Source organism: Rhipicephalus sanguineus, chromosome 8, assembly GCF_013339695.2.
Source record: "Rhipicephalus sanguineus isolate Rsan-2018 chromosome 8, BIME_Rsan_1.4, whole genome shotgun sequence".
Classification (NCBI taxonomy): Eukaryota; Metazoa; Arthropoda; class Arachnida; order Ixodida; family Ixodidae; genus Rhipicephalus; species Rhipicephalus sanguineus.
In genome coordinates, this window is record NC_051183.1 from 11,905,759 (window position 1) to 11,930,629 (window position 24,871).

Here is a 24,871-nt window from a genome sequence, read left to right on the forward strand (position 1 = left end):
TTAAAAAAAAAAAACCTGAGTTGACACTAGTATTATGCTATTTATTTGCCAGAATAAAACTGCACGGAGACTTTACTGCGGTTGTGTGTGTTGATAAATGCCAGATAAATATCTGTGCTCTGCCTGCAACCGTTGCACACATGGTGACATTGTGTTATGATGTACGTTGAAGGGTACTGACACCAATTTTTGAAGCTGAGTTTACTTTGCCATACAAATCTCTTGCATACAGAGGTGGCTGTGAGCAAGTGTGAAGCTCCGTAAATGCTGATAAGGAATTTTATTTTGATATTCAAGTCAATTTTCACATGACGCTTACTGACATCAGCACTATCGTGACCAGAAGCTACAATATCAGTTTTGAAAAAAAAACGGCAGGAAGATGTAAGCTTGCGATGAATATCAATTTTGGTGACTTCAAGCACTAGTATGGCTAGTTTTGATGACGTCGGGTACCAATACATTCAAAATGGCCGCTTGTGCATCACCAATGGAGCGGTCCTGGAAAGGTCACGACATTTTGTGCGAGCATGTGATGTGAAGCTTATACTGTGTCGTGAAATCAGAGTAGAGTAGGAACCGAAACTAGCTTTTAAAAGCATACTGTAATTACTTTTTCAGGGTGCATTCACACTTACCAGTACATTTTCTAAGCTCTTGAGGGCTTGGCCTTTCATTTGACGCAAAAAAATGACAACTGAAAATTTTCGTGTCAGTACCCCTTTAAATCGACGGTATTGCAAGTACCTGACCAAGAGGACACATCTTTCCCTCTCCAACTCGCAACAAATGTCCTCACAACGAAGCGCTACGCGAATGATGAGTTCGAGGATCCTTTATCATGAGCTAGTTAGTGACACAAGTCGACGTACCCGTCCGCGCAGCCAATCAACAACAAGCCGGGCCGACTCGGATGCCAGTCGGGATGTGTTGCTGGCGTGTTATCGCCTGCGAGCGATACGACACCCACCGTGTTCACGTGTTGCGCCGAGTAGATGTGCGGGACACCGTCCGCATCACCGCTGCAGATAAGGGCCCCGTCCGGTGACGCGCTGCACCTAACTGCATAACCGGACACCTTATGCCCTTCGAAACGCTTGCGCTTGTTGAGCCTATAGGGCCGGTTGGCGTGAAACATGGCGATGTAGTCTCCGTTCGTCTGCGCCAAGATAGTGTTCGGTGACAAGCTTTCGAGGCAAGGAATGGTGTATCGCTCCTGGTACAACTGTCCCGACAGTCGGGCGCCCGAACCTACGTCCCACACTGAGAGCGCGGCTTCGCACGAATCCCTAGTGACGAGGTCACCGCTGCAGGCCAGTTCTAGCCCACCACGAATAGGTAGCAGGTCTAGTACTTCTCCGCAGCGAACGGGAAAAGTCCGCACGGCCTTTCCCGTTGGACTCTGACGCGTGTCCCACAGCTCAGCGGCGTCCCTGCTACCCGCAAAGAAATTCGACTCGCTCGACGGGTCCAGGCGCACGCACGTTGGAAGACCCTGAGAAGGTGTGCACGAAAACAACACGGCGTTCGAAGTCGGGTCCACCACGACCGTCTTCCGGTCCCAGCCGCACCGCACGAATTTTCTGCCGCACAGCGTGAAGCGAGCGCTCCTGATGCCGTCCTCGCTGGGAAGATCGTAGACGCATTTTCCGGTCGTCGATTGCCACAACTTGACATGACCGTCGTGAGAGGCAGTCAGCAGAAGCCTGCCGAAAGGTTCCGGAGCCCAGGAAGCGGCCACTAGCGCTTTGTCGTGCGCTTTGATGCGCCGAAAAGAGCGCGTCACGATCCCTGCGCTGTACTCGGCGGGGTCCTTCCACTCTCCCTCGGAGAGTACCAGGGATGTATCCAGGGCACCCTGTGGTGATGCTTTGGCAGGTAAGGAATCATCCTGCTTGGTTTCTAGCTTTGCGTGCTTGCCTTCTGAGAAGTACCTGGTACTTTCCGACGTGGTACTTTCCGTGGTTCGCTTTAAGTTAGAACGTCGCGAGTTGTGCAGCTCCCTGCGACTCGCCGGTTGGGGTTCGGACCTGTTCGCCGGGCCAACCTTGTCGGTTGCGAGTTGCGTTGCAGATTCACGCAAAACTAGGTCGGCTTTCAGAAATTCGTACGCCTTCTCTGTCGCCACCTGCAGTTTCAGGTCCCAATCCGAGTCTTTTAAACCGAAGAAATCGCTTGACTCGCCGTCGTCGCTGCTCGACTCCGATTCGCACATGGCAAATGTTTACCTCACTGCTGATAAAATAAGACCTGGACGCATAAGTAGCTTAGGGTCATTTAGGATTTATGCAGAGAACATCGTCATTTATGCTTGAATTAGGTAGGTAAGTAGCGCTGCAGTGGTATTTTTAGTCAACCAGTAGAAGTTGTCGGTTTGAAAACGTCACCAGAAATTCTGCAAATGATGTAGTACGTCATCGGAAATGTGATGACGCAAGCAAATTAGGTGCGCTTTTGCCTTTTGCTCAAGCATGAATGCAACCGTTTTTCTTGTTCCCGTTTGCATTTCGCTAAAGGAGTGATTTGTTAATCGCTCGTGCGCTTAGGGTGAAGCTCTTAAAATGCGATATCAACTCGAGCGTTGGTAAATTGAAGTCTTAATGGGGTGGGTTCAGTTCTTTCTGAGGGCATTCCACTGGCTCATCCCAACAAGCAGCACAGATTAGCCGCAACGCTGCAAAGTTCCTTTAATTTTTACCGCATTACCAAACTTCCCATTATCTGCATTCTCGGTTAAATGAGCAATGTTGTAGGCATTACAACAGTACGACAGGAAAGGAACAGTTGTCGGGCTACTTTCTGACCAAACGCATCCCTGTGCTCTTCCGCAATGCGCATTCAGACATTCAGAGCTGGTATCGAAAGCACTAAATACATTTGTTACCATAATTAATTGTGAATTGACACAATGTAAACGACGCCCTTCTGTGTAGCCAATTAAGCGCAATCACGTTTAAATGTTTTCGTCGTCGAAAGCGCTAGGAACTCTTTTTCGCAGCGCGTTGGCGTATCATTCAGCGGGGGTGCGCACAAAATGCAACGCAGAGGAGAGAAAAGAAAACGAGCGCAAGAAAAAGAAAAGTTAACAGTAACCTCGATGGCGGAAAGTTGACAAGCCACCGCGCCTACGATATCGTTGCAGCAACTGCTCGGCAGACCGCCCTTGCCCACGCGGAGGACGCCAATTTATTCCCAGTGAGTGCAGCGGCGATATGCAGCCGACAAACTGTGTAGCGATGCGGTGACGCACTCGGCGAGTTGCACGGCGGTCCGCAAGCTCGCACGGAGGGCGGGAGGTCCATGCTACTACTGCTAAGCTTCTAAGCTGGTGCTTCAGCGGGCCTCAAGGTTAGCTTCCCGATTGCAAACGCATAAGCACCTTCAGCTTGCACTTGCAACAGGCTGCAAAAAGCCGCCGTGTGGGGTCCTGCGCAGACTTGTGTGCGGCCGGCTTGCAAAAGACGCTGCTTCAGAATATACCGAACCGCGCAAGCTTTGCTATCTTGCGCGCGAAGATTGCTAGCGAAACGCGTGCATATCGTAAGGACGAGTACTGTGTAGCTGCCGAGCGCCTTGCGTTGCCGGGCGCGCTCACGCATTTGCGCTCAATTGAGTGGTGTGCGCGCGCGACGGTACGTGCGGTGTCGATCGCGTGCAGACCTCCGCTGCTCGTGAGTTGCGAGGTACGCGAGTTGAGCGGGCGGGTCGTGTCGCAAAGAAACGCTAACCTTGAATTCGCTGTACGAGTAAGGGGGTTGAATTTACGCGAACCCAGCGCGCGCCTCCGAGCAGCGATCGCGCTTGTTATGCTGCTGCATGCGTGGATATCTTTGCGGTGCCAGTTGTTATACGGTGCGCAACCATCGGTCTTTTCCTGCCGTTCGGCAGGAAATCGCCCCGTGCCGTTTGCTCGTTTAGGACGGAGTGATACCCAGGCGTTACAGCGCGCGCTGTCGCCGAGCGTTAACCCACCGGAGCAGCACCTGCGATCGACTGTGTGAATCGCACGCGAGATGCTGTTTGCAAGATCCGGGGAGGGGGGGGGGGTGAATGCGTGCATGTGTATTTTTGCTTCTCGTTTTACAAACCGTGGCTGTAAAGCACTTCACCGGTTAAGCTCGAGAGCGAGCACTCAATCGCGGGGAAGGAGGTTGCGTAGTACTCATTACAACGTAATCTGCCGCTACATTGAGCCATGAATGATGATGATAATGAATGTAAGTGAAACGCAACCAACCCATGGGCGTCCGGAGGGGGGTGCAAGGGGGGCAGCTGCCCCCCCTTGGAATTTCGGATAATATTTTTCTATGCAGTTGCGATAAGCTACACAGCTTGATTAGCACACTCAGGTCCTGGCCTTCAGGTTGGCCATACAATTTCGCGCGTTACAAACTACTGACTAATCTTGGCTGCCATGTCACGGCAGTTAAAGAAAGGCTGCCAGTGCTGAATGCCCCCCCCCCCCCACCCTGCATATGCACCCCCCTGCAAAAAGTTCTGCGGACGCCCTTGAACCAACCTGTTGCGGTTTTTACCTTACTAAGGGTTAAAGATGTCTTGTCCGTCGAATATCTGTATATGCACACTCAAAAAGAAGTACAGTATTCGTTTCTTTATGAAAGCTCATTTCGGCAGCTTTCCCATACTAAAGACATTTTGTTATCATTCATTATTTCTTACGTGTTGTGTTTTCTACAGTAGTTTTGAGTTGTAATGGTAGAGCGAGTGAGAATGCTTTTTTGGGCACCATATACAGTAAACAGCGACAAAACACAGCATAAATAGTACTAGACTAGCTCACTCATTACTACACAAGCTTGTTTTACCTTGTGAGCGACTATTGGATATTATATTTAAGATTTAAACTGACTGTAGTACTGTAGCCTCCCACCTGCCTCGTGCATTTATGAAGCAATTCATTACAACTAGGCTTTCAGCGAAGCATTATAATTTACACTGGTATCTGAGGAACACACCCTACATTGTTGTTTCAAAAGTATTATTTTGCTTGCCTTTGAAGATAGACATTTATAGACAAGATGTGGTTCGATTGCACACTAGGTGACATTTGTATGGCATCCAACACGACTGGGTGTGCATATTTTTAGTGAATTGCTATGAAACGTTATTATTTTTGGTTAGTGACGAACCTTTTTACTGTAGTTACCCAAGATATTTTGCTTCATTACTTAAGTGCACAGAACAGTTTTTAGTGGGGCCTTGCGGCACAAGTTAAGCATGTACCTGGTACTGTGGAATGTGGCAATATAACAAGTAGGAATGCCAAAAACAAGGTAATTATAATTTTATTCAAATGGAGAAACCACCATCTGCTACAGTGGCATCACTTCTTGGCTTCGGAGGTGACGTTTGGTCATATGACAGTGATGGTAGTGGCTGTGCATTCCGATTGGCTTGACAACCAAGCCAATTCTTGCATAACATTCATGTGGTCCCAACTAGGCCGCACTATTGTGTGCTATAAAATATGAAACATTCTTTATATTTCACTGGATACAAAGTGATTTCTGTTTTTAAATATCATATTTTGAGAACAATTGCAACACTACACTAGGTGCACTGCACAGTAGCTACCATAAGCCGAGACTTTTCGTATATCTCTATGAGTGGTGTGCGCTGATTGGAAGCAACCAGTGACATCCTCAGCAGAGTTGAAATGTGAAAGGGAATGTTTGTTTTTTCTCATTGTATGCTCGACTTTTTCATCACAGTTATTCATCTTCAACTCTGAAGATGAATAGCTTCAATGTTCGCGCGGCAATTTTTATAATTGTGCCATTCATCTCGATATTCAATGCTAAACGCTCCACTGCTACAGAAGGCAGTGGGAAAGAGTTGCAAGGCCCCTTTAGAGCTTGCCACATGAATAAAATTGAAAGGCGAGCGCTAGGAATGTTTGAAGGTTTCGAATCCATTGGATGCCAGAATCGCTGCTCATTTTTGTGAGCTTCTGAGAGAATGCATGTGGTGGTGGCAAGATAATGGTGCAGCACAGCGCTGCATTTTTATGTTTTCGTATTCTCTTTCAGAAAATGGAATATACTGTCACATTCATATGAGTACAGCCATAAATGTACTACAGACAAGTCTCGCATAAGACATTGACCTTGCTTGAAGCAAAGGAACTATATATAAACAATTGAACATCTTCGTGAATGTGATCCCCAAATGCAACGGTAAGGCAGGAACAAAGCCTCACACTAGTTCTTATCACCTTTTTTTTTTTCTTGAAATCAATTTCGAGCCACGAGCTTGCATTTCAGTTTTGCAGTATAATGGGGTTTGATCAGTGGATGCACCTATTTTTGACCGGATTTGTGACATTTGCCTTTTTTGTCCTGTCAAATTATGCTTGAAATGCATTAACTTGTATTGCATGGACATGTATATCAGCAGTTGCACTTGACAAAATTTTTGTCACCTACATTTAGTTAAGGTGTATGCATTATGAATGTCTTGCCAGCTCTGTTCTTTAATTGCAAGGAAACAAAGAAACCCTGGTGGTGAGTTACAGATAAGTTGAACCTTTGGCTTATGTAATGTGGTTCAATTTCACTTTTGTCTGCAGAGCATTTTTAAACACAACCAATTTACTGATAGCGCAAGTATATTTCAAAGGATCGCAGATGTTCTTTTTTTTTTTTCTCATAATGTGTGCAGCCAGTAAACAGTAAACTTGTCCAGGAGATGTTTCTGTAGTTGCTTATAGAGGTATTCACTTCAACTAGAGATGTCTGTGCTTCTATGTTCAAAAGTTAATCAGTTCTAGCAAATGTAGCTCCTTGACGCAGCTTTTGTGTGTTTCACATACAGGCATTTTTATTTCTAAACTGGAGCCATCATAAAGTGTTCTGTGCAGAAATTGAGTGGGAATCTGCCTTATATGCAATATGCTGGAATAGATCTTATTAATGTCCAAGATTTGGTAGTTTTGTAGGTTCTGCTATATTCAAAGTCCTGACTTCAATTAGGCATAAATCTGAATTTTGCTCAATTCGTTAAACCCTAAATTGAAACTTACTTGAGTTTAGCTGAAAGTGCAAGTAGTGAGTGCTAAGTTGTCAAGGAAGTGCAAGCAAGCCAGGTGGTGATTATTGTACTGCAAAGGAAATGCACCTCAAAGCATGCAACAGTGTTTAGATTGCTACACGTTTGCTAACACTGTATACTTGATAGATTGGTTAAGCAGTAAGTAGGCAATCACTTATTTTTACTTAATCCATACTGCAGACTCGAGGTCCGAGCATAGTGGGCAAAACACATGAAACCAAAACAGCAGTTATCAAAAAGAAATATCAGAGATGTATAGGCACAGTAATGCTATTGCGCTTTCTCATAACCTGCTTCACTGAGATCATTCTGTTCATGCATAGCCCTTGGAAAAAAATCTTCAACAGGTTAGTTCTTGCAAAATGTATGGCTAGCATATTTTCAAGTAAAGCGGCTATGGGGGCTAGTTGGTGTGAATACATGGCTTGTTCGCGCTACCAGGAACTGGACGATTTTGAAACGGAAAACACACACCCTGTGTGTGTCTTTTTTCGTTTCAAAATCGTCCAGTTCCTGGCAGCGCGAACAAGCCATGTAGCATATTCTGTTAATGTCAAGGGGGCGTGCTAGTTAAAGGTGATAAATCCATCTTGTTACTGTGAGTAATTCTAAATTTCTGCCTTTGTACTTACGGTAGCTATATTTTGTTAGGTTCCATTAAGTTAGAGGACTAGTCTAATATAGCAAATATGATATATATGTCTTACTCTTCCTTTGAATATATTTGAGACTATAAATATTACATTTGATATAAGGCTACCAGGCAATGTGTGCATATCCTAGTTCTGGCCCAACATGAGTGGTATACTAGCAGAGGAATTTAACCCTTCAACAGGATACCTCCTGTTGACGAGTATAGTCATAATGAAATTTCGTACCGATATAACCAGTTGCGTCATCCTAAACAAAAATCTCTCACATGGGGGAACCTGCAGACTATAGATGATTTTACTTTAGACACATTGGCGCCGCCACCTTGGACTGTTGTACAAATGTTTTCTTATTTTCGCATATCGTGATGTGAATTAATAAGGGCATGAAACGCCGAATGCACCAACCCAACCGTTTTCATGCGTATGTGTCTACCGTAGCACTGTTTGTTTAGTTGTTAAAAATGCAGAATGTCAAGGCTACAGCCCAATATGGTGGCACTGCAACCCATCTGTAAAATATTCTGCACTCATCCTACGTCATCTAGTTGTGATTCCAGACACTAGATGGATACACATGTCACTGTTGCACCATTTGTGTCTCGCCTTTCACTGTATTGCCACCTCTGACACCGCTGTGTAGAACATGGCTGCCTCATGGCCATAATGAAATGAAAGCACACGTAAAAGAAAGTGTTTTGACAACTCTTCATCAGACAGTTTTTTAGAGTACTGCACAGAAATGAAAATTATAATATTCTCATCTGAGGTGCCTGATGACATTCGGACCATGCCTTCTTCAAACTATATATTTCTATGCACTTTGTGGGAGCCCCATTAAATTGAAATAAAGGTGCCATTTTATTGAGAAAGTAAGCTCTACAAACTGAGCGACAAAAATGTGACCAGTTCCACACCATGAAAACCGCTGGACAGTGAACCTCCAAGCGCATGTGTGTATGTGATTGGCTAGAGAGATCGCGTGGTGTCATTAATTCGCTGCTAGACTTCAAATACATGAGCTTTGTTTATTTATTTATTCATTCCCCCTCTGGTCATGTGACCTGCATGATGCCTACTACTACTGCTACTACTGCTACTACTGCTATACTACTACTACCTTACTACTACTACTATGATGACGACGACGGCACAGAGTAGATGGTCTCATTCTGAACATCATCACTATCATCATTTACTTCATCATTTTATTTTATTTATTCACTCCACCCTCTGGTCACGTGACCTGCATCGCACCTGCTATACTACTAATACTACTACTACCACCACAGTGACGATGATGGCTGCACTGGGTAGACCAAAACAGCTTCACAGTGAAAAAATTCCACTTAATATGGTACTTTTCTTTTAAAAGTGGAGGTGATTAAGCTCGAGGTTCGGCTGGAAGATATGTTCAATAAACAGTGGCGAGCGATGACATCACTGCACGTTGCCTAGCAACCACCTGGCACATGCAACGCAATAGCTCAGCCGGAATGTACTCTCTTCGTGCTCTTCATCTTCTACTTTGCTCCCCAAACATGTGCACTCAGCACGCATTCTCCCACAGCTCCAACTTGTCAAAAGACAAGGAAGGCGGCCCAGCTCCGCTTTTTCTTCAGGCTTGGCACCACCAGCGTGAAGCTGCCTTAAGTCGAGAGACATTGCGTATGCCACGCTGACTGTGTGGTGGTCGTCGGTTCCTCCGGTGCAGGGGGTGCGGCAATGGGCGACGTCTGCTGTGGCTGCGGTTGAGGTGGCATGTCCAGCAGCCTGGAGGCTCCCTCTCCGCCCCCACCCTCCTCCTCTCCTCCCCCGGCCCCACAGTCGGCCATGACGGTGGATTTCTCGGCCTTCGGGCTCTCCTCCTTCGTCGGGGGCACCGACAATGCCACCCAGGTAGTATACCGCAATTACCACCCTGCCTTGGCCACCGAATGTGCTTTCCCCTCTGTTCAGCAGTTGTGAGGGTTTATCTATCGGTGCAACGACGACACCCAAAAATACTCCAGCAAGTTATCATGCAAAGCCTTCTGTTGGAAGTTAACTGGGCTGTCAGTGGCAGTTCCTAGCTCAGCATCATGAAGACCATTTTCTGAGCGAAAATTTAGAAGAGCAGACCTTTATTGATGTGAAGTAGGACGTACGAATTAGCATATGAAGCTATAATGAAGATGAAATATGCACTTTAACATTAATTTTAGTAGACAGCTGGGGTAGTTGGAATTTCATGCAAATTATGGAAATGCATTTAATGCATTTCGATAATTTGAAGGGAAATGAGGAAAAAAAACAAAAAAAGCAGGTAGGTTCAGCGTTCCTACCCGTTCTTTTGCTTTTCCTTCTTATGATATTTTCCTTCAAGTGCTGGAAATGCATGATTTCAGAAAAGCGCAGTTTGTGCGACGCCTACCATATTTACTTGCATAATACCAGCAACCCACTTTTACAATGATGTAATAAAATGTGTGTGTACTACATACCTCTGACGTGCTCTAGAATATGTGTTGTTTACTATGACAGCTCTCTTTTGGACAATTCGCTGCAATTTCTTTTTTTCGTGCATGTGTTGTTTCGTCATTGCTTAGCCTTTCTGTGACAACGCGCTTTGTACCACTTCAGGCTCTCTACCTCTTTCCTGAGGCTGCAGCCTTTTCTCCCAAGGACCAGACAAAGGGTCCTTCGCCTCCAACTAGCCGAGCCTACGACCATGCCGGTGATGCTATGCTCAGTGCCATCAATTACGGGTAAGCAACACTGCACGTTAACCTGCAAAAGGAAATTTTATGCTGTAGCATTAAGTTTTCTTTTGACGCCTAGCAAGCTTTTTTTAGTTTCCTTTGATGATATGGCATTAAATTCACTGTAGCTTTTGTTATAGGATTGTAATTCTGTGTCGGGAGATAACCAGAAATGTGATGTATGTATTCACCTGGCAGATTCAGGACAGTCGGTTTACTTAGTGGGTTAAAGGGATGCTAAAGGGAAGGAAGAAATTAGTTTAGATTGATAAATTATATAGTACTCTGAAAACTCTAGTGTTGTTACTTTCACCACCATAGGTTTAATAATAGATGCCAAAAGTTTCCCACCGAATTCTCCGATGGCGATGTCTGGGATTTCAATGTGTTTTGGCCACATTGGCTCAACGAAATTTCCTGAAATTTGATATGGTAAGTCTCTGGCTCCCTCAGAAAACAATGTACTTCATTTTTACTGATTAGGAACTACATAGGCCCTAGTAGACACCATTGAGACCAATGGCATCACAACGATTGGTGTGGGAACTTTAACATGGTGTCGCCACCCGCGTTTTCTTTTTTCACGAGTGCTTTCTCGCAGCAAGTGTGGTGCTTATGGTGTCATGAAAGAGTAATTTACCAATATGAGAAAAATCGTTTTTCTCTTTATTCTCCCTTTAACCTGCTAGCTTGGAGCATTGGTAGAACGTCGGTATTTGTGCTAACATGCTGCAACATGTGGTGTCATTTCGTGCAAGAGCCTTCAGTTTCAACTGTTACTCTGTGCAGCGAGGATGAGGTGCTTCACGAGGGTTTTGAGGTTCCTTTTGGCTCCCTGGATGGTTTGCTGCGGTTGCCCCCTCGGCCGGCCACGGCCCCTGCCGATGCTTCGCCGTTTGACCTGCTTGGGGACAGTGAGCTGCAGTTGTCGCCGCCACAGGCCTTTGGTGCGGCCACTCATGCACAAGATTCAGGTTGGTAGTGGGGCCCATTGCTGGTTTAGTAAAGCATTACGTTGGGCGAGCTGGTGCATAGCTATAGCTTAACAAAAGATTTGTGGCGCAAACTTGAGAAAAAAAAAATTAAAAAACGCCAGGCCTGCACAGAACGCGCAGCACAGTCGTAGCGAAAGCTAAAGGAGCGGCCTTTCTAGAGCCCGTTGCAAACTCTCTTGGGGTGACTACTACAAGTACATTTGCAAGGTAGCCGCTACGCCATGAATCATCATAATTTGGCGAAGTAGGGAAGTACCCACTATGCCATTATTCATCATTCTACGGTGAAGTGAGGTACCCACTACACATCCGCTAGGCATTATGTGCACTTTGTTGAGGCTGTATGTGGCTGATGACGATGGAGAAATATGGCTGAGCCCTTTGTAATACGTGGGAAGCTTTAAACCACCCACTCGTTATGCAGTGTGCATTTTGTGACACTTCATTATCATTTTACTCTTCTACCATGCTATATTACATATGTTGATGCGATTCCTTGCCTGATATGACGCCTGTATAGGGTTGTTTTGCAAGGGGCTCTCAAACACCGGCGTGGCTCTGTGGTAGAATACTCGATTGCCACGCAGTGTGCCTGGGTTCGAACCCTGCTCAAACCCTTTTTTATTTCTTTTTTTTCCCTCTCTCTCTCATTGTGTGCAATACCTGCTATGAACACTAGCGGTGGCGGCAGGCAACTATGCCACTAAAATCGGCTGTTGTGATCTCATTACAGCTTTCGCTGTAAAAAGTGCAAGGCAGGATAGGGCACTTTTTCTTCTTTTTCCTTTGTTCTCAGCTTGCGCCACATGTAATTTTTTAAGGTGGTTTAGGCTTTTGCATGCATGGTACTCTCACATTCCCAAGTACACTTTGTTAAAATATGAACGGTGTGAACAGAGTCTAGTCACTCTCAGCAGCGAAGCCAAAAAGTGACACATTAGCACATTTTGACAACCTCGACATGGTTCGATCTCCATGGGCTGGCCAAGTGCATGTGCTATGTTCTGAGGCTTTAAAAAGTTTTGGCTGCAGTTTTAACGGGGCCACTGCTCTTATAACTTTTCTTTAAATTTTGATCGATATTGATGAAACTTATTGAGCTTATTTAAATTTGTGTGCTCATTTCAAATATGGAACTATTTTTCTAGTACATTACGTAGTTACTAAAACAACAAACATTTCACATACCTTGATAGGAGCAAGATTGTTTCCCTCAGTGGAGACAGTTACAAAGCAGTTCAGCATATCACAGTAACTTTGAATGAGAACTCTTCGCAATAAAACAAGAATCCATCTTCTAAGCCCATTTGAACAACAGTTACGGTATTTTGAACATTATTCGAGTGAGTTGATGTTAAATTGGGATTTCGCTCACAAATGCTCACGAACGATTGAGTGAAAGTACATTTAAACAGACATGAGCTTACTCTTTTGTTGTGATGTAAAGTTTAAATTCATATCAATAGTACACGGAAATCGGCAAAAGCGGCAATAAAATGGAATGAAGACGAGGGGAGACAAAATGGCCACGTATATTAGCGTCGTTTTCTCTAAGTTCAGTAATGTACCAACCTGCTTATCCAGTAATTATCTGAATGTAGTTTTTCGAAGCGGCAATCGATCGGGTGGTGTTTCACTGTGCACATAAATTGAAAGAGGCGAGGTAGTTGAGCATCGCCTTCTGTAACAGAGAAGTTGAATCCGCCTTTTTCACGATGTCATAGCCCATGCGCTCTTCCCCTAGTGGAAAAGTCACGAAACGCCTCTTGATCTCGGAGGTTCTGGCGATACCAGTTGTCCCAGCCCCTACCGAAATGGCAGAGGGCAGCACAGGAAAATGTAAAAGGTGGATTCATGATCGCCATGTTGTCCTGATGCTAGTGGCTTGTTTAGCGTGCACCTTGTATCTTTTTGTGTAAATCCATGTCCATTGAATAATGTGTTCAGTAAAGTCAGCACGTGTGTTATCTGAATCCTTGTTCCTTGTTTGCATTGGGCTGGTAATTCAAAGATGTTTACACGCCTACCTACGAACTCAGCCTGCTTGCCATTTTAATGGAAATCAAATAGTAAAGTATGTCTGCTTGTGGGTCTCACGAGGGGTTTTCTTTCGTGCAACTCTGTGGCAGGTGTAGGGAGCACTGGTGATCCAGCCGGAGCTTCCCTGTCTCTGTCGTGCATCAGTCTTCCGTCGGACAAGGAGCTGGGGCGGCTGTCACCGGCACTGTCGGCTGCTGCTGCCTCTACCGGCATTCGGCCCATTGCCAAAGTGGGCGGCAATGGCGGCAGGGCTCCCTCCGCACAGCCCTGCCCCGTGTGTGGCAAGGTGGGTGCAAATGACTCGGCAAGATTCTCACCTGCTACTGTACTAGTCTGTCGATATCTGGTATTAAAGGTGTCCGAACCACGCCTTGGGTTTTATGAGAAAACACATCCTGCGGAAAGCAGCCATTGCTGTGAATAGCTCAGCCAAATCTTTTACTCAAGCACAGCAAGGAGAGTTCAAAAGCGAAACGCGAAGTTGCCATTTTCTCTGGCACCCTCTTTTCACAGAGGCCTGTGCTCATTCTCTTCGGAGCTGTTGGCGCCTGCTGTTGGCGTCACACAACAGATGACATGCTATTGGCCAATAGCTGACATACACCAAGAGTGGCTTTTCGATCAGATGCGCTTCTTGCCATGCTGTACAGCCCTCTCGTTGTCTGTCTTCCTTTGTGTGCATCCAAAATTCAGCGCTGTTTTCCCTTCTTTGTGCTTGTCAGGACAAGAGGAAGTGCTTAAAGCGTGCGGCAAATTCCTGTAACTCCACTCATTCTTGACGGATTCGAGAAATTTTTGTGGCAATCGATTCGTGAGGCAATAAACTCGGATACTGAGGTCATTCGATGATTACATTGAAAGGTTGTTCAGGACACCTTTAAGAGCATTCGGCTAGCCGTGGAATGCTTATGATGCCTTCAAGTAGTTTATCGCGACGTGTGAAAAGTTTGAAACGGTGAATTAAGATGTCTTTTGCTGGCAAAGGGAAAAAAAAGGAAATCGCTGTAGAAATTTACTAGTGTCAGTTATCATTGGCAATGCAAGTAGCAGCTTGTGAAACAGCGTTGTGAAAACGCACCAAGCATGTCAGTTCATTGGCTCGCATGAGAAAAATCCTCAAGGAATCCACGGGCACTGTAGAAAACATGCCAAGCATCTGAATGCACTTGGTTGCATGCGAGAGGTTCTTCAAGGTGTTCTGTTACATCTGGTGAAACGTGCACCTGTTGCCTGTTGGTTAGAGCATTGGGCTTTGGTACCAGAAGCCCACGGTTAAAATTGCGCCGTCAAAACATTTGCAACGTTTTTATGTTTATCAGGTATACTTAATGCTGTGCTGACAATACTCGAACACGCTTGTGTCTGTGCATCTGGGTGACGTCACCTGCCAGATGCATTTCCCATCTGAAGCTTGTCATGCTAGCTAAAGAAATGCTAATTGCATTTAAAGAGGCGAGGAATAGCAAATGCTGTTTGCACTTAAAGGTGTGTGGAATAGCAGATGCTATTTACATTTAAATAGGTATTTAAAATGCTATTTGCATTTAAGGAGGTGAGAAAGGTGCACTATGCAGCAATAGTAATTGCGTAGGTTAGTCCAGATTGGTTCCCTGTAAAGGATTTCTTGAATTGTGCTTTTGCCTGCCGAAAAGAAAAGGGCACCTGCACTGCTGTCGCAGGTATTCGGAAACTCAAGTGCGCTAACCAAGCACAAGCTGACGCACTCTGACGAGCGCAAGTACGTGTGCAGCCAGTGCCACAAGGCGTTCAAGCGTCAGGACCACCTCAACGGCCACCTGCTGACGCACCGCAACAAGAAGCCCTACGAGTGCGACGTTGAGGGCTGTGACAAGAGCTACTGCGACGCCCGCTCCCTGCGTCGCCACAAGGAGAACCACCATGCCTCGGTGGCACTCACCCTGGTGCCCTTCCAGGTGAGGCTGCGGCTCTTGGATGTCTGTTTGGTTAAACCTTTGAGGGTCACCACTCTGCATGTATGTTAACAGATAAAAAAATCCCAAGTGGTCACGGCCATAGAGTTTCATAATAGTTTGCTAGAGGGAAAACTGGTGCTAGTGTCCATGGGAGCTTTAACGCATGGCGTTTCAGCCAGCATGGGAATGATGGGCAGTACATGGATTTGCCTAAGCTTTGTTCCTTCACGGCTCCGTGTGGTCTGCAGGCTGTTTTGTTGCAGGACGAAGTTCAGCAAATGTTCAGCAATCTCGCTTCACCATGTCAACCCTTTTAGGTTCACCACTTCAAATTGGCTCACGAGTTTTACAGCGAGCCATTCTTTATCTGAAGCAAAAGCCTAAACAAAGCCACAAGTGCGTTCGAAGCCGTAAGCACGACGACTAGGCAAATTCATGTACTACCCATCATTCTCACGGTGGCTGAATGACTGCAGCGCCACTGTTCTCTCTGGTAAATATTGCAGAATTTGTGACCTGCTACATTCAAATGCTGTGCCACTGCATTTGGTAATTTCTTCGCCAATGGGCCATCCTTTGAAAAGGTGTTATAGCTAACTTCTTTTGGTTTGCATTTTAATTTATGCTGATGGTGCAGGCCATCCCTCTGCCGCCGCAATTGCAACTTGTGGCATTCCCATCTGAAGATGGTGGGACCTCGGTGTGGGCTCCAGTCGGGGGAACCGCACAGCGTCCTCTTTTGGTGGCACCGCCGACACAAGGGACGGCCGTGCAGCAAGCCCCACCACCACAACCGTCGCAGCAGGAAGCACAGCAGCAGAACTCCCAGCGGCAGCCTTCGCCTAGACCACCGTCGCAGCCCGAGGGTCCGCAGCTTTTGCAACAGCTCCTAGAGCCAAACAAGGCGTGGACAACTGTGCCAGCGGTGAGTAGATGGCAGTAGAAGTTGGGTAGTTATTCACTGTTAGCAATGTGGAACATGTTGAGGATGACGTGAGGAAAACGTAAGACTAGTGTAGTCAATAAACTGCAAGTCTCGGTGCAACTTCTTGCTTGGCCATTTCATTGACATCTAAGGGATTCACGTTAGCAGAAACAAAAAACAGAATTGAAGGAAGAGTAGGAAGCAACAGGTCGGGCGCCCAACAAGTCGTACTCCACTACACTTCTAGTACGTTGGACCCCTTTAAAACTTAGTGCCCGTCCTGTTTTTGTTTCTTGTTTGTGCTAACATAGATCCCTTAACTGAAAGTCTGTTCAGGAAAACGTGCTAATGTGACCTTGATAATTTTCCTAGTGTTAAATCTGAAATGTCTTTCGTTTTAAACATCATAGCACCTATCACTTACAGAACTTTTTGCTGCGGTTCAATGGCTTTTCCAGAGAAGTGTATTGACAGCTGTAGAGACTCAACAGAAAACTCTCCTGTCAAGGAGCAAGCCAAAACCAAAATTGAACTCACATTTCTTGGTTAAAATTTTGTTGTTTATAGATGAGCACATTTTCTGAATAAAATTATAGTTGATACAGCACTCATTCTGTGTTCTCCAAGTTGTCCTCGTCACCGTGCATGCTGTCAACAGCAGATGAGTGCGTGCATGCTCAGCACTCAGCATTCATTCATTGCCTGCTTGTATGTTTGCATTACAGGTCCCATTTTCTGCAGAGGCAATAAATGAGCCAGTTCCCGGCCATAGTGGCAGTTCACTGCCTTCATCATCATTGGACGCTGTGCCGATGGCAGCCACAGAATGCCTGTGTAGCCTCTGCCATCAGAAACTCACCAGCCTGTCTGAACTCGAGCAGCACATGCGACTCCACCAGCCACCTGCTACAACCGCCACCACACAGAGCACAGCCATGTTCACTCAGGTAAACGGTCTCATCATATGTTTGGCCACCTAACTGAAAAAGTCATTAACCCTAACTAATAACCATAATAAATCAATTCATTAGGCAATAAACTGTGATACTGAGGTTATGCGATGGTTACTTCGAAACGTAGTTCATGACCCCATTAAGCTCTCCTATAAGATTTGTGTAAATATTTCTGGCAATGCTTGCCCCTGTTTGCATAGTTGCCTGTAGTTGTGCTAAAGTCATGGCGTCCCATCCTTCCAGGGCCTTCAAGCAACGTGCCAGCCTTCCATGGAGCGTGTTGCAGTAAGCAGGTCGACCATGCCCATATTGCAACCGGACGAGGTCATCACGTCTGTTGCACCGAGCCAACAACGCCCTCCACCACTGCTCCCGCCCCTCAACACGTGGGCCGTAAGACCCACCCGCCCGTCCGTGACTAATACAAACAACGAGCGCCGGCGCCACTCTGACTCGGACCACTTGGCCTTTGAAGGCAGCAGTGGTCTTCTGGCCGACCTCTTACTGGGGCCTCGCCGCACTTGTAGAGTGGGCTCCGACCCGGGACTCGAACCCCTGCCCTCCTTCGAGCAGCTTCAAGGGCTGGTGGCGTCATCTCGGAGCTCGCTCGTGGCATCGCCTGACGCAATGCAGGCTGGCATGTCGTACGGCGACTCTCATCAACACGAGGACGTGTTCGCCGCCATTAGCGATGCGTTCGATGAGGAGGAAGAAGAGAAGCCGGACAAGGACATGTGTAGTTTCGTCGACAACCATTCTCCGCACCACGGTGGGCTCAGCCGTTCTCCGGCCACGACGACCCTGACGCAGTCCCCGGCGAGCTTTGACCACGAAGTGGTGTGCGTACCAGATTCGCCACCGCTTGTCGAAACCAAGGAAATCAAGACTGAGCCAACTTACGAACAAATGGACATTCGGCAAAACACTGAAACTTCTGACATGCACCGGACTGTGGATATGGTTGCACCGATGATGGTGTCAACCATAGTGCATTCGAACCATCCGGCACAACCGATTGGGCATTCGGTTGTGCCTGATGTTGGTAGTAGCACTAAACCTGCCGATGTTCCGGAGGCTTCTTTGGAGACGAAGAAGCCATTGGAAAGCAGCAGGAATGAAGAAGTTCAAGTGTCTTCGTGTCGAGCTGCAGAATGTGATGATGATGATGTGTTTTTAAGCCCTATCCCAACATGCCCCTTGCGGAGTCGACGGAAACACAGACCAGAGGTGAGCTGTCCTGTTTGTTTCCAAAACTACATTTCTTATAAGCATGTCAAATGCTGGTATTGATAACAATTTAAATTCATTTCTTTATAGTTGCGTATGTTACATTGAGATATGGCTGTAAATTAAAGGTTGCCCTTTTCTGAGAGCAGACGTGTCACAAGAAACCTTGACTGGAAAAGTGGCGCAATTCTTCGGTTCAATCTCCTGTTATAAAATAATGTGGAGGATCCCTCTACGATAGAAATTGGTATAACACAAAAGAGAAACATTTCTTCAGGGAAGCAATTGAATGTTCAGTGTACATTGAGATATAAGAGCTTGCACAATGTCTGTTGGTGTTTGGCGGGTATAGCACTGTTTGATGTGGATGCACCAGCGTTGATGCCTGGTGGCACATCTCCATCCCGACAACTAATATCGATAATCATGGACAACCCCTTGTGGTAGCTGTAGTAGTTAACGTGGTACCTGGAGACAGCAGAGGGTAAACACTGTACGAAGACGGCATCAATACATGTCTGTAAATGTGTCATGTATACCTTTTGGTTGGCCACAAGCTGCAGCTTCAATTTATTGTCCTTTTAATTGACGAGACAATGGCCACTTGGCGTTGGTATGTCGACTTTGAAGTTGCTTGCCACTATTATTGGAGCAGTGTGATATTGACTTGTAAGACTGGGCATGAGTAGTGGAACATAATGCAGAAGCTTTGCATCCAAGTAGGTCTTGATCTGCTTTTGTGTCATGCTAGGAGACATGTAGGCAAGCATCTTAGCTGCATAAATGGCAATCTTGGCAATATCAGGCACTCAGCAACACAATTGGAATGTGAGAGATTGGTTGGGTACTCAGATTATGTGAAGCCTTTGGGAGTAGACGTCAGGGGCACCTTACCACTGAACAGGAATCCTCGACAATCTGAACACAAGCGCATCTCGACTGGCAACCGGGGTACATCCTCCGGAGACGTTGCATTGTCCGAGCTGGAGCATTACGCAAGTCCGCCATAAAACACAGGCATTCACAAAAGGTTCTAGTGGAACCGAATGGGTAGTTGGTGCATTGTTTAGTGAACTCGCCGTCTGCTGCAGCAAAAGGCAGATGATTTGTGGTTCGGCAGTTGTCTTGCGGGAGTGCTTGGTGCGCGGTGCCCTGTTGTCACGTTGCTTCAGTGAAGGTACGACCATTGCTCAGCTGTGCAAATTGTTTGGTAGCCTATTGGGTTGTCATGCACCCAGTCTCGGGAACGTGAGAGGTAGTCCGTAATTTGAGCTGTGAACATGGAAAGGCGTTCGCTACCTATTGACATGAAAATCTGAGGTCTTTCTTTGTGTTATCATATTGCGACTTTCACATGAACAGTGATAGCCTTCAAGATTAAAGATAATGGGCCAATACTCTGGTTGCACAAATCAAGAAAAGTCATCACCTGCTCCCCCCTCTCCTTCTCCCTCTCCCTCCTCCTTGATATCCCTCAATCCAAAACCGCACAAATGTAAAGAGAAAATTTGGAGCTTCTGCAACACTCTGGAGAAGTCATTGAAGTTCCGCAAGGCCAGAAAGTTAGGCAATTCCTGGGTTACGGTATTATAGCACCACCCATACATGAAAAAGGCTATTGATGCGTCGACTTGCTCCGATTGTTTTTGGTGAGAGAAATTGAGACATTTTGCTGTGAACCTCGTCTAGTCCTCGGTTAAGGGCATGCAAATTGTGCAGGGACTCGGCTCATATGCAGGAATTAAGGGGTTAAAGGTGACAAAGATAAACCAATATCCCTATTGGAGTTGGCCATGAGTCAAAGTTTCCGTTTAAAATACATCTGTCGTGGCTTGCTGCAGCCCCTGTACATACCGCCCCACGTGAATGCCATCGGCTTCCCGAGCCGGCTGCGCTCGCCTCGTCTCTGGGACCCGTGTGGGGAGGCCGGAGGCTGCAAGGGCTCTGCTGGGGTCACCTCACCGCCCCCGTACACCCCACCTCCCATGCTCAGTCCCCTGCGGTCGGGCTCCGGTCTCTTCTGGCACGTCTTCTCGGGACCCCGGTCGGCCGGACCAATGACGCCTCACGCTATCACTCCAAGGGGTGAGTGCTTGGTACACCTTGCTGTACGAAAGACATGAAGAGAAAAAAAAACATTACTGCTGTGCGGAAACATGTTAACTGCAATGCCAGTGTATTTCAATGACCATGTATTTGAAAGCTTTTGTCATGGGTGTTTGTGGGCAACTTTTCCTGGCAGTAAAAGAAAAGCTGCAGGTAGAGTGTACTAGGGTGGTCCACTGGAGCCGGCAGCAAGCGGTGAGGGTGAAGCAAAAAACGGTGAAAACTTGCGGTGTCACTACAGTAGCCTTCAAATGAAGCTCCGGTATGCTCCGGTGGTTGGGAGCATACCGAGCTTTCCAATAAACCAAAATAAAACCAATAAAACGAAATAAAGGTAACACTATCGCTATTAGCTATGAGTAGGGATGGGCGAATAGTTAACTTGAGGTTCGAAGCGAATCCAAAGTGAATAGTGATTTGGTCGAATTATTTCGAATCGAATAGTTCGAATAGTATTTACCGCATAATATTAAGAAAAGTGACCATTTTTGTCATAACCCTTGCACAATATTTTTAAGGATTAGAACAAGGTATGAGTGAATGTCACTTTTTTGGTTTGAAATGAAGCAGCCTTGAATAGTATCAAGATTTAAATAGCAGTAAGGTGCAAGTTATAAGTAGAGCTGTGCGAATAGCAAAATTTTGGGTGCGAAGCGAATTCAAATATTTAAGTGTGAGTGCGAATCGAATAGAATATTTCTCGAATATTTCTAGAATATTTTTCGAATACTTCGAAGCAAAATTGCAGAAAAAAAGTTAGGATTCCTAAGCATATTCTTATGAGATAGCAACATGAAAGTGTTTCTTTTCGCTAGGTTGATGAAGCACTGGCGGGGTGGTGTTTCATAGTTGTCTTATCAAGAATGAGGCAATGTAGAGGCCGAATTCTATTTATGTACATGATTTGGTGCAACCAAAGCGTTGCCAACAACACTTTACACGTGATAGGCAAAGATGCCATTTCCCCAGCCTCTCCTCCTCTTTCAACTGCTGTGGAAGCCCCTGATGTGGCGGACAAGGGTGTGCTCCCTTCAAGTCCAGAGTTCCAAATCTACCTCATAGACGTCGATATATAAGAACATCTAAAATTTTGGATGCTAAAAAGCTTCGGCTTCCGATTTTTCGGACTTCCTGCCCAAATTTCAGGTCCAAAACAGCATTAATTGAGCCACCACCTCTGCCACATCTTTCATCTCCATGTTGGAACCAGCGTTTTCTTGAGTTAGTACATTTGCGACCGTAGCAGAGCTTGAAAGGCAGCTTTGCCGCAATACCGGGGTGTGATGAGGTGAAGCATATTGAAAATCTAGGGACCACTTCCAATCGGACGTTTACTGTGTCTTTACAAAATTCGATTGTAACGGAGCTTGAAAGGCAGCTTTGCCGCAATACGAGAGTGTAATGGGGTGAAGCATACTGAAAATTTGAACGGGTCACTTTCAGTCGGACGTTGACTGTATTCGCTTTTGGGAAGTTCGAATAGTTCGAATAGTAAAATTCCAGCGCGAATCGAATCGAATAGCAAACACTATTCGAAAAATATTCGAAATTTCGAATATTCGCACACCCCTAGTTATAAGTGGACGTTACAATTTAAAGATTACTATACTTGGTGCATATAAGCCCATATAACATGCTTTTAAACTTAAAAAAAAAAAAATATGCACATTTAACCTTGAAGTGTGGCGTCGCGGCAGTGCACATTTCTCCTGGATGGGTTGTTTCACGGCACAGCACCCAGATGCTGCAGTGAAGCCACCTTTACAGGGGGTTATGTGCGGTCAAATATATACATATATTCGTTCATTTCGAATACTTCGAAATTTCGAATAATCTAAGTTCGTATCAAAGTGAATTCGAATACTGTAATATTCGTTCGAATATTCGAAACACCCGAATATTCGCCCATCCCTAGCTATGAGCAAGGTACTTAGCAAAATTAACCTGTTGCCTTCCTTTAGTCGAATTACTGTTGAATTGTGGTGCGAGGCCATCCACAGGCTTGCACAACCACTGTAGCAACGCTTTGTGTCTATACCTGACACGCAACTGCCAGGCTGCCACCAGTGGCCACCGCACGCGGCCGTGACCATAGCAATTATGGCGGTAACTATGATAACCTTCAGGTGAAGGTGATGGTGGCGTCATCTGGATTTTCTTTAAAAGATGCCTCAGCGTGGAGCCCTCTGTGGACTCACTGTCTCATTCTAGTACACTCTAGCTACAAGTGTTCAGTTTCCACACACGTGTTATGGTCCCAATAGTCTGGCAGAGCTTGACAGTGCTTTTTGTTTCATTTACTTGCAGTTACTGTACAATCATAGCTTACTACATGTAGCAGTTCCTCATTTCGGTATATGCAAAACCATGAAGCGATAGAAATACATTTTTATTTTACACTGGATGATAGATCCTACACTACTTTAACATGAGTACTGTAGTAAGCAAGATGTTCTTTGTTTGCCGAGTTAAATGCATGTGATAATGTCTGCTTACATGAGTTCTGTCACGGGCGTACTGCACCACTGTAGCTTTCTCTTTGCTGCTACAAAAAGTTGTCCACAAGAGTGATTTTTTTAAGTAAACACTTGAGCTTTTTTTATTGGCTGACTCTGATACTGCACATGTGGTATGTACCTCCACACTCTAAGAAAAGATCGAGTAAAAAGGGCGTCTTTTTGTCCCACAACAATAATCGTCATCTGGCTTGCTTGCGTTTCCTTTCTTGAAAGCTCGGCGCTGGCCACTTTCCTACCAAGAATGCTATGTCACACTGATAGCGCGCATGTCGTTCGTGACCAGAAAGTGCCGGGCGCGCGGCGATAGTGCAAGGAAAGGAAGGCAAAATAAATGACGATTATTGTTGTGGGACAAAAAGACGCCCTTTTTACTCGATCTTTTCTTGGAGTGCAGCTTATAAATTTGGCGTTTGTTGCAAAAATGATTGTGTTGTGCCTTATTTCTGCAATGTAACGAAACCTTTATTCACATAGGTATGATGCCTTTATTCACGTATGAGCATGATTTCAGCATTGTAACAACATGTTTTTTCACATAGGTGTGAGCATGATGTAGGCTTGGGCAAATATTCAAGCACTCGAATATTCGAATTGATATTGCACTATTCGAATTTGCTTCAACACGAATTTAAATTATTCGAAATTTCGAAGTATATTCAAAATGAACAGATACATATTTGACCGCATGTAACCCCTTGTAGAGGGGGTTTCACTGGATCTTGGGGGCACCACGCCGTGAAACCACATATTCAGGGGAAATCCGAACTGCCACGAAGCCACACTTCAAGGTTAAATGTACCTATTACCTTCACCTCGATTAATTATTTTTAAGTTTAAAAGCTTGTTATATGGGCTTACATGCACTAGGTATAGTAAAATTTTAAACTCTACGTATGTTAGCACCCTACTGCTATTCAAATCTTGCTGTTATTCAAATTCATGTTTGAAAAAAGTGCAAAAAAAAAAAACTACAACACGCAGGCGTGAAGGAGACAGGACGACGCGCTATTTAAAGTTGGTTCCACTTCACTTTGAACCAAGAAAAGTGATATTCGCACATGCCTAGTTCGCTTGATGTCGTGTGTCCTGTTTTTATTCATTCTGTGTTAACTAAGCGAACCTTTGAAGATGAATGAACACTAACTAGCTCACCTTATAGCTCTCCCCTAGTTCCAGTTCTTAAAAATATTGTGCAAGTCAGTTTGGTCATGACAAGAATGCTCATTTTATAATATGTGATACGTACTATTCGAACTATTCGCTTCAAGATGATTCAGCCGAAGTACCATTCACTTCGAATTTGCTTTGGACTTTAAATTTACTATTTTCTCATCCCCAGCATGATGGAAAGGCTCCACTGACAGTTTACTTCAAGCTTTCTCGTGCTTCTACGTTTGCAGATCGGGTGAGCGCCGTCTACCCGCCAAGTAGTGGTGGAGGCAGCGGTGCAGTGCCCCAGTCACCCCTGGAGAGTCCATGCGAGGCACCGCTTTCCGAAGAGGAGGGGGAGCTGGCTCCAGAGACGGACATACTTCCGTAAGTGAGGCCACTTCAGCATGCCTGACCGAAGCGCCTGAAGGAGTCATGGAAGGAACTTATAACAGGCTGTGTTAATCAGGAACTGGAAGTCCACTTTCTTGATCCGATGCACGATTAAGAAGCAGTGCAGAGCTGTCTCTAGAGACAGCTCCTTAACTAAAATCACCTGCG

General features: G+C 45.6%; 2 protein-coding genes across 6 annotated transcripts in view; one reads left to right on the top strand and one right to left on the bottom strand.

Annotated features, from left to right (window-relative positions):
- Positions 1-117: 117 nt before the first annotated feature.
- Positions 118-2,222, bottom strand: LOC119401380 (WD repeat-containing protein 25). The gene has a single exon (XM_037668125.2). It carries the CDS (start codon positions 2,213-2,215, stop codon positions 851-853), a length of 1,365 nt encoding a protein of 454 aa, XP_037524053.1. The 5' UTR covers positions 2,216-2,222; the 3' UTR covers positions 118-850.
- Positions 1,858-24,871, top strand: part of LOC119401379 (uncharacterized) — a 36,015-nt gene continuing 13,001 nt past the window's right edge. The window contains exons 1-11 of one of the 5 annotated variants that reach the window (XM_037668122.2): positions 1,858-1,878; positions 9,436-9,620; positions 10,344-10,468; positions 11,252-11,436; positions 13,587-13,783; positions 15,177-15,431; positions 16,069-16,356; positions 17,082-17,303; positions 17,553-18,536; positions 20,378-20,621; positions 24,562-24,697. In XM_037668122.2, coding sequence (XP_037524050.1) covers positions 9,483-9,620; positions 10,344-10,468; positions 11,252-11,436; positions 13,587-13,783; positions 15,177-15,431; positions 16,069-16,356; positions 17,082-17,303; positions 17,553-18,536; positions 20,378-20,621; positions 24,562-24,697 — 2,774 coding nt within the window. In that variant the 5' untranslated portion in view covers positions 1,858-1,878; positions 9,436-9,482. Of the gene's footprint in view, positions 1,879-3,016; positions 3,349-6,174; positions 6,198-9,435; positions 9,621-10,343; positions 10,469-11,251; positions 11,437-13,586; positions 13,784-15,176; positions 15,432-16,068; positions 16,357-17,081; positions 17,304-17,552; positions 18,537-20,377; positions 20,622-24,561; positions 24,698-24,871 lie in introns of those variants that run through there. The other 4 variants (XM_037668123.2, XM_037668118.2, XM_049418755.1 and 1 more) reach the window with 4 other exon arrangements.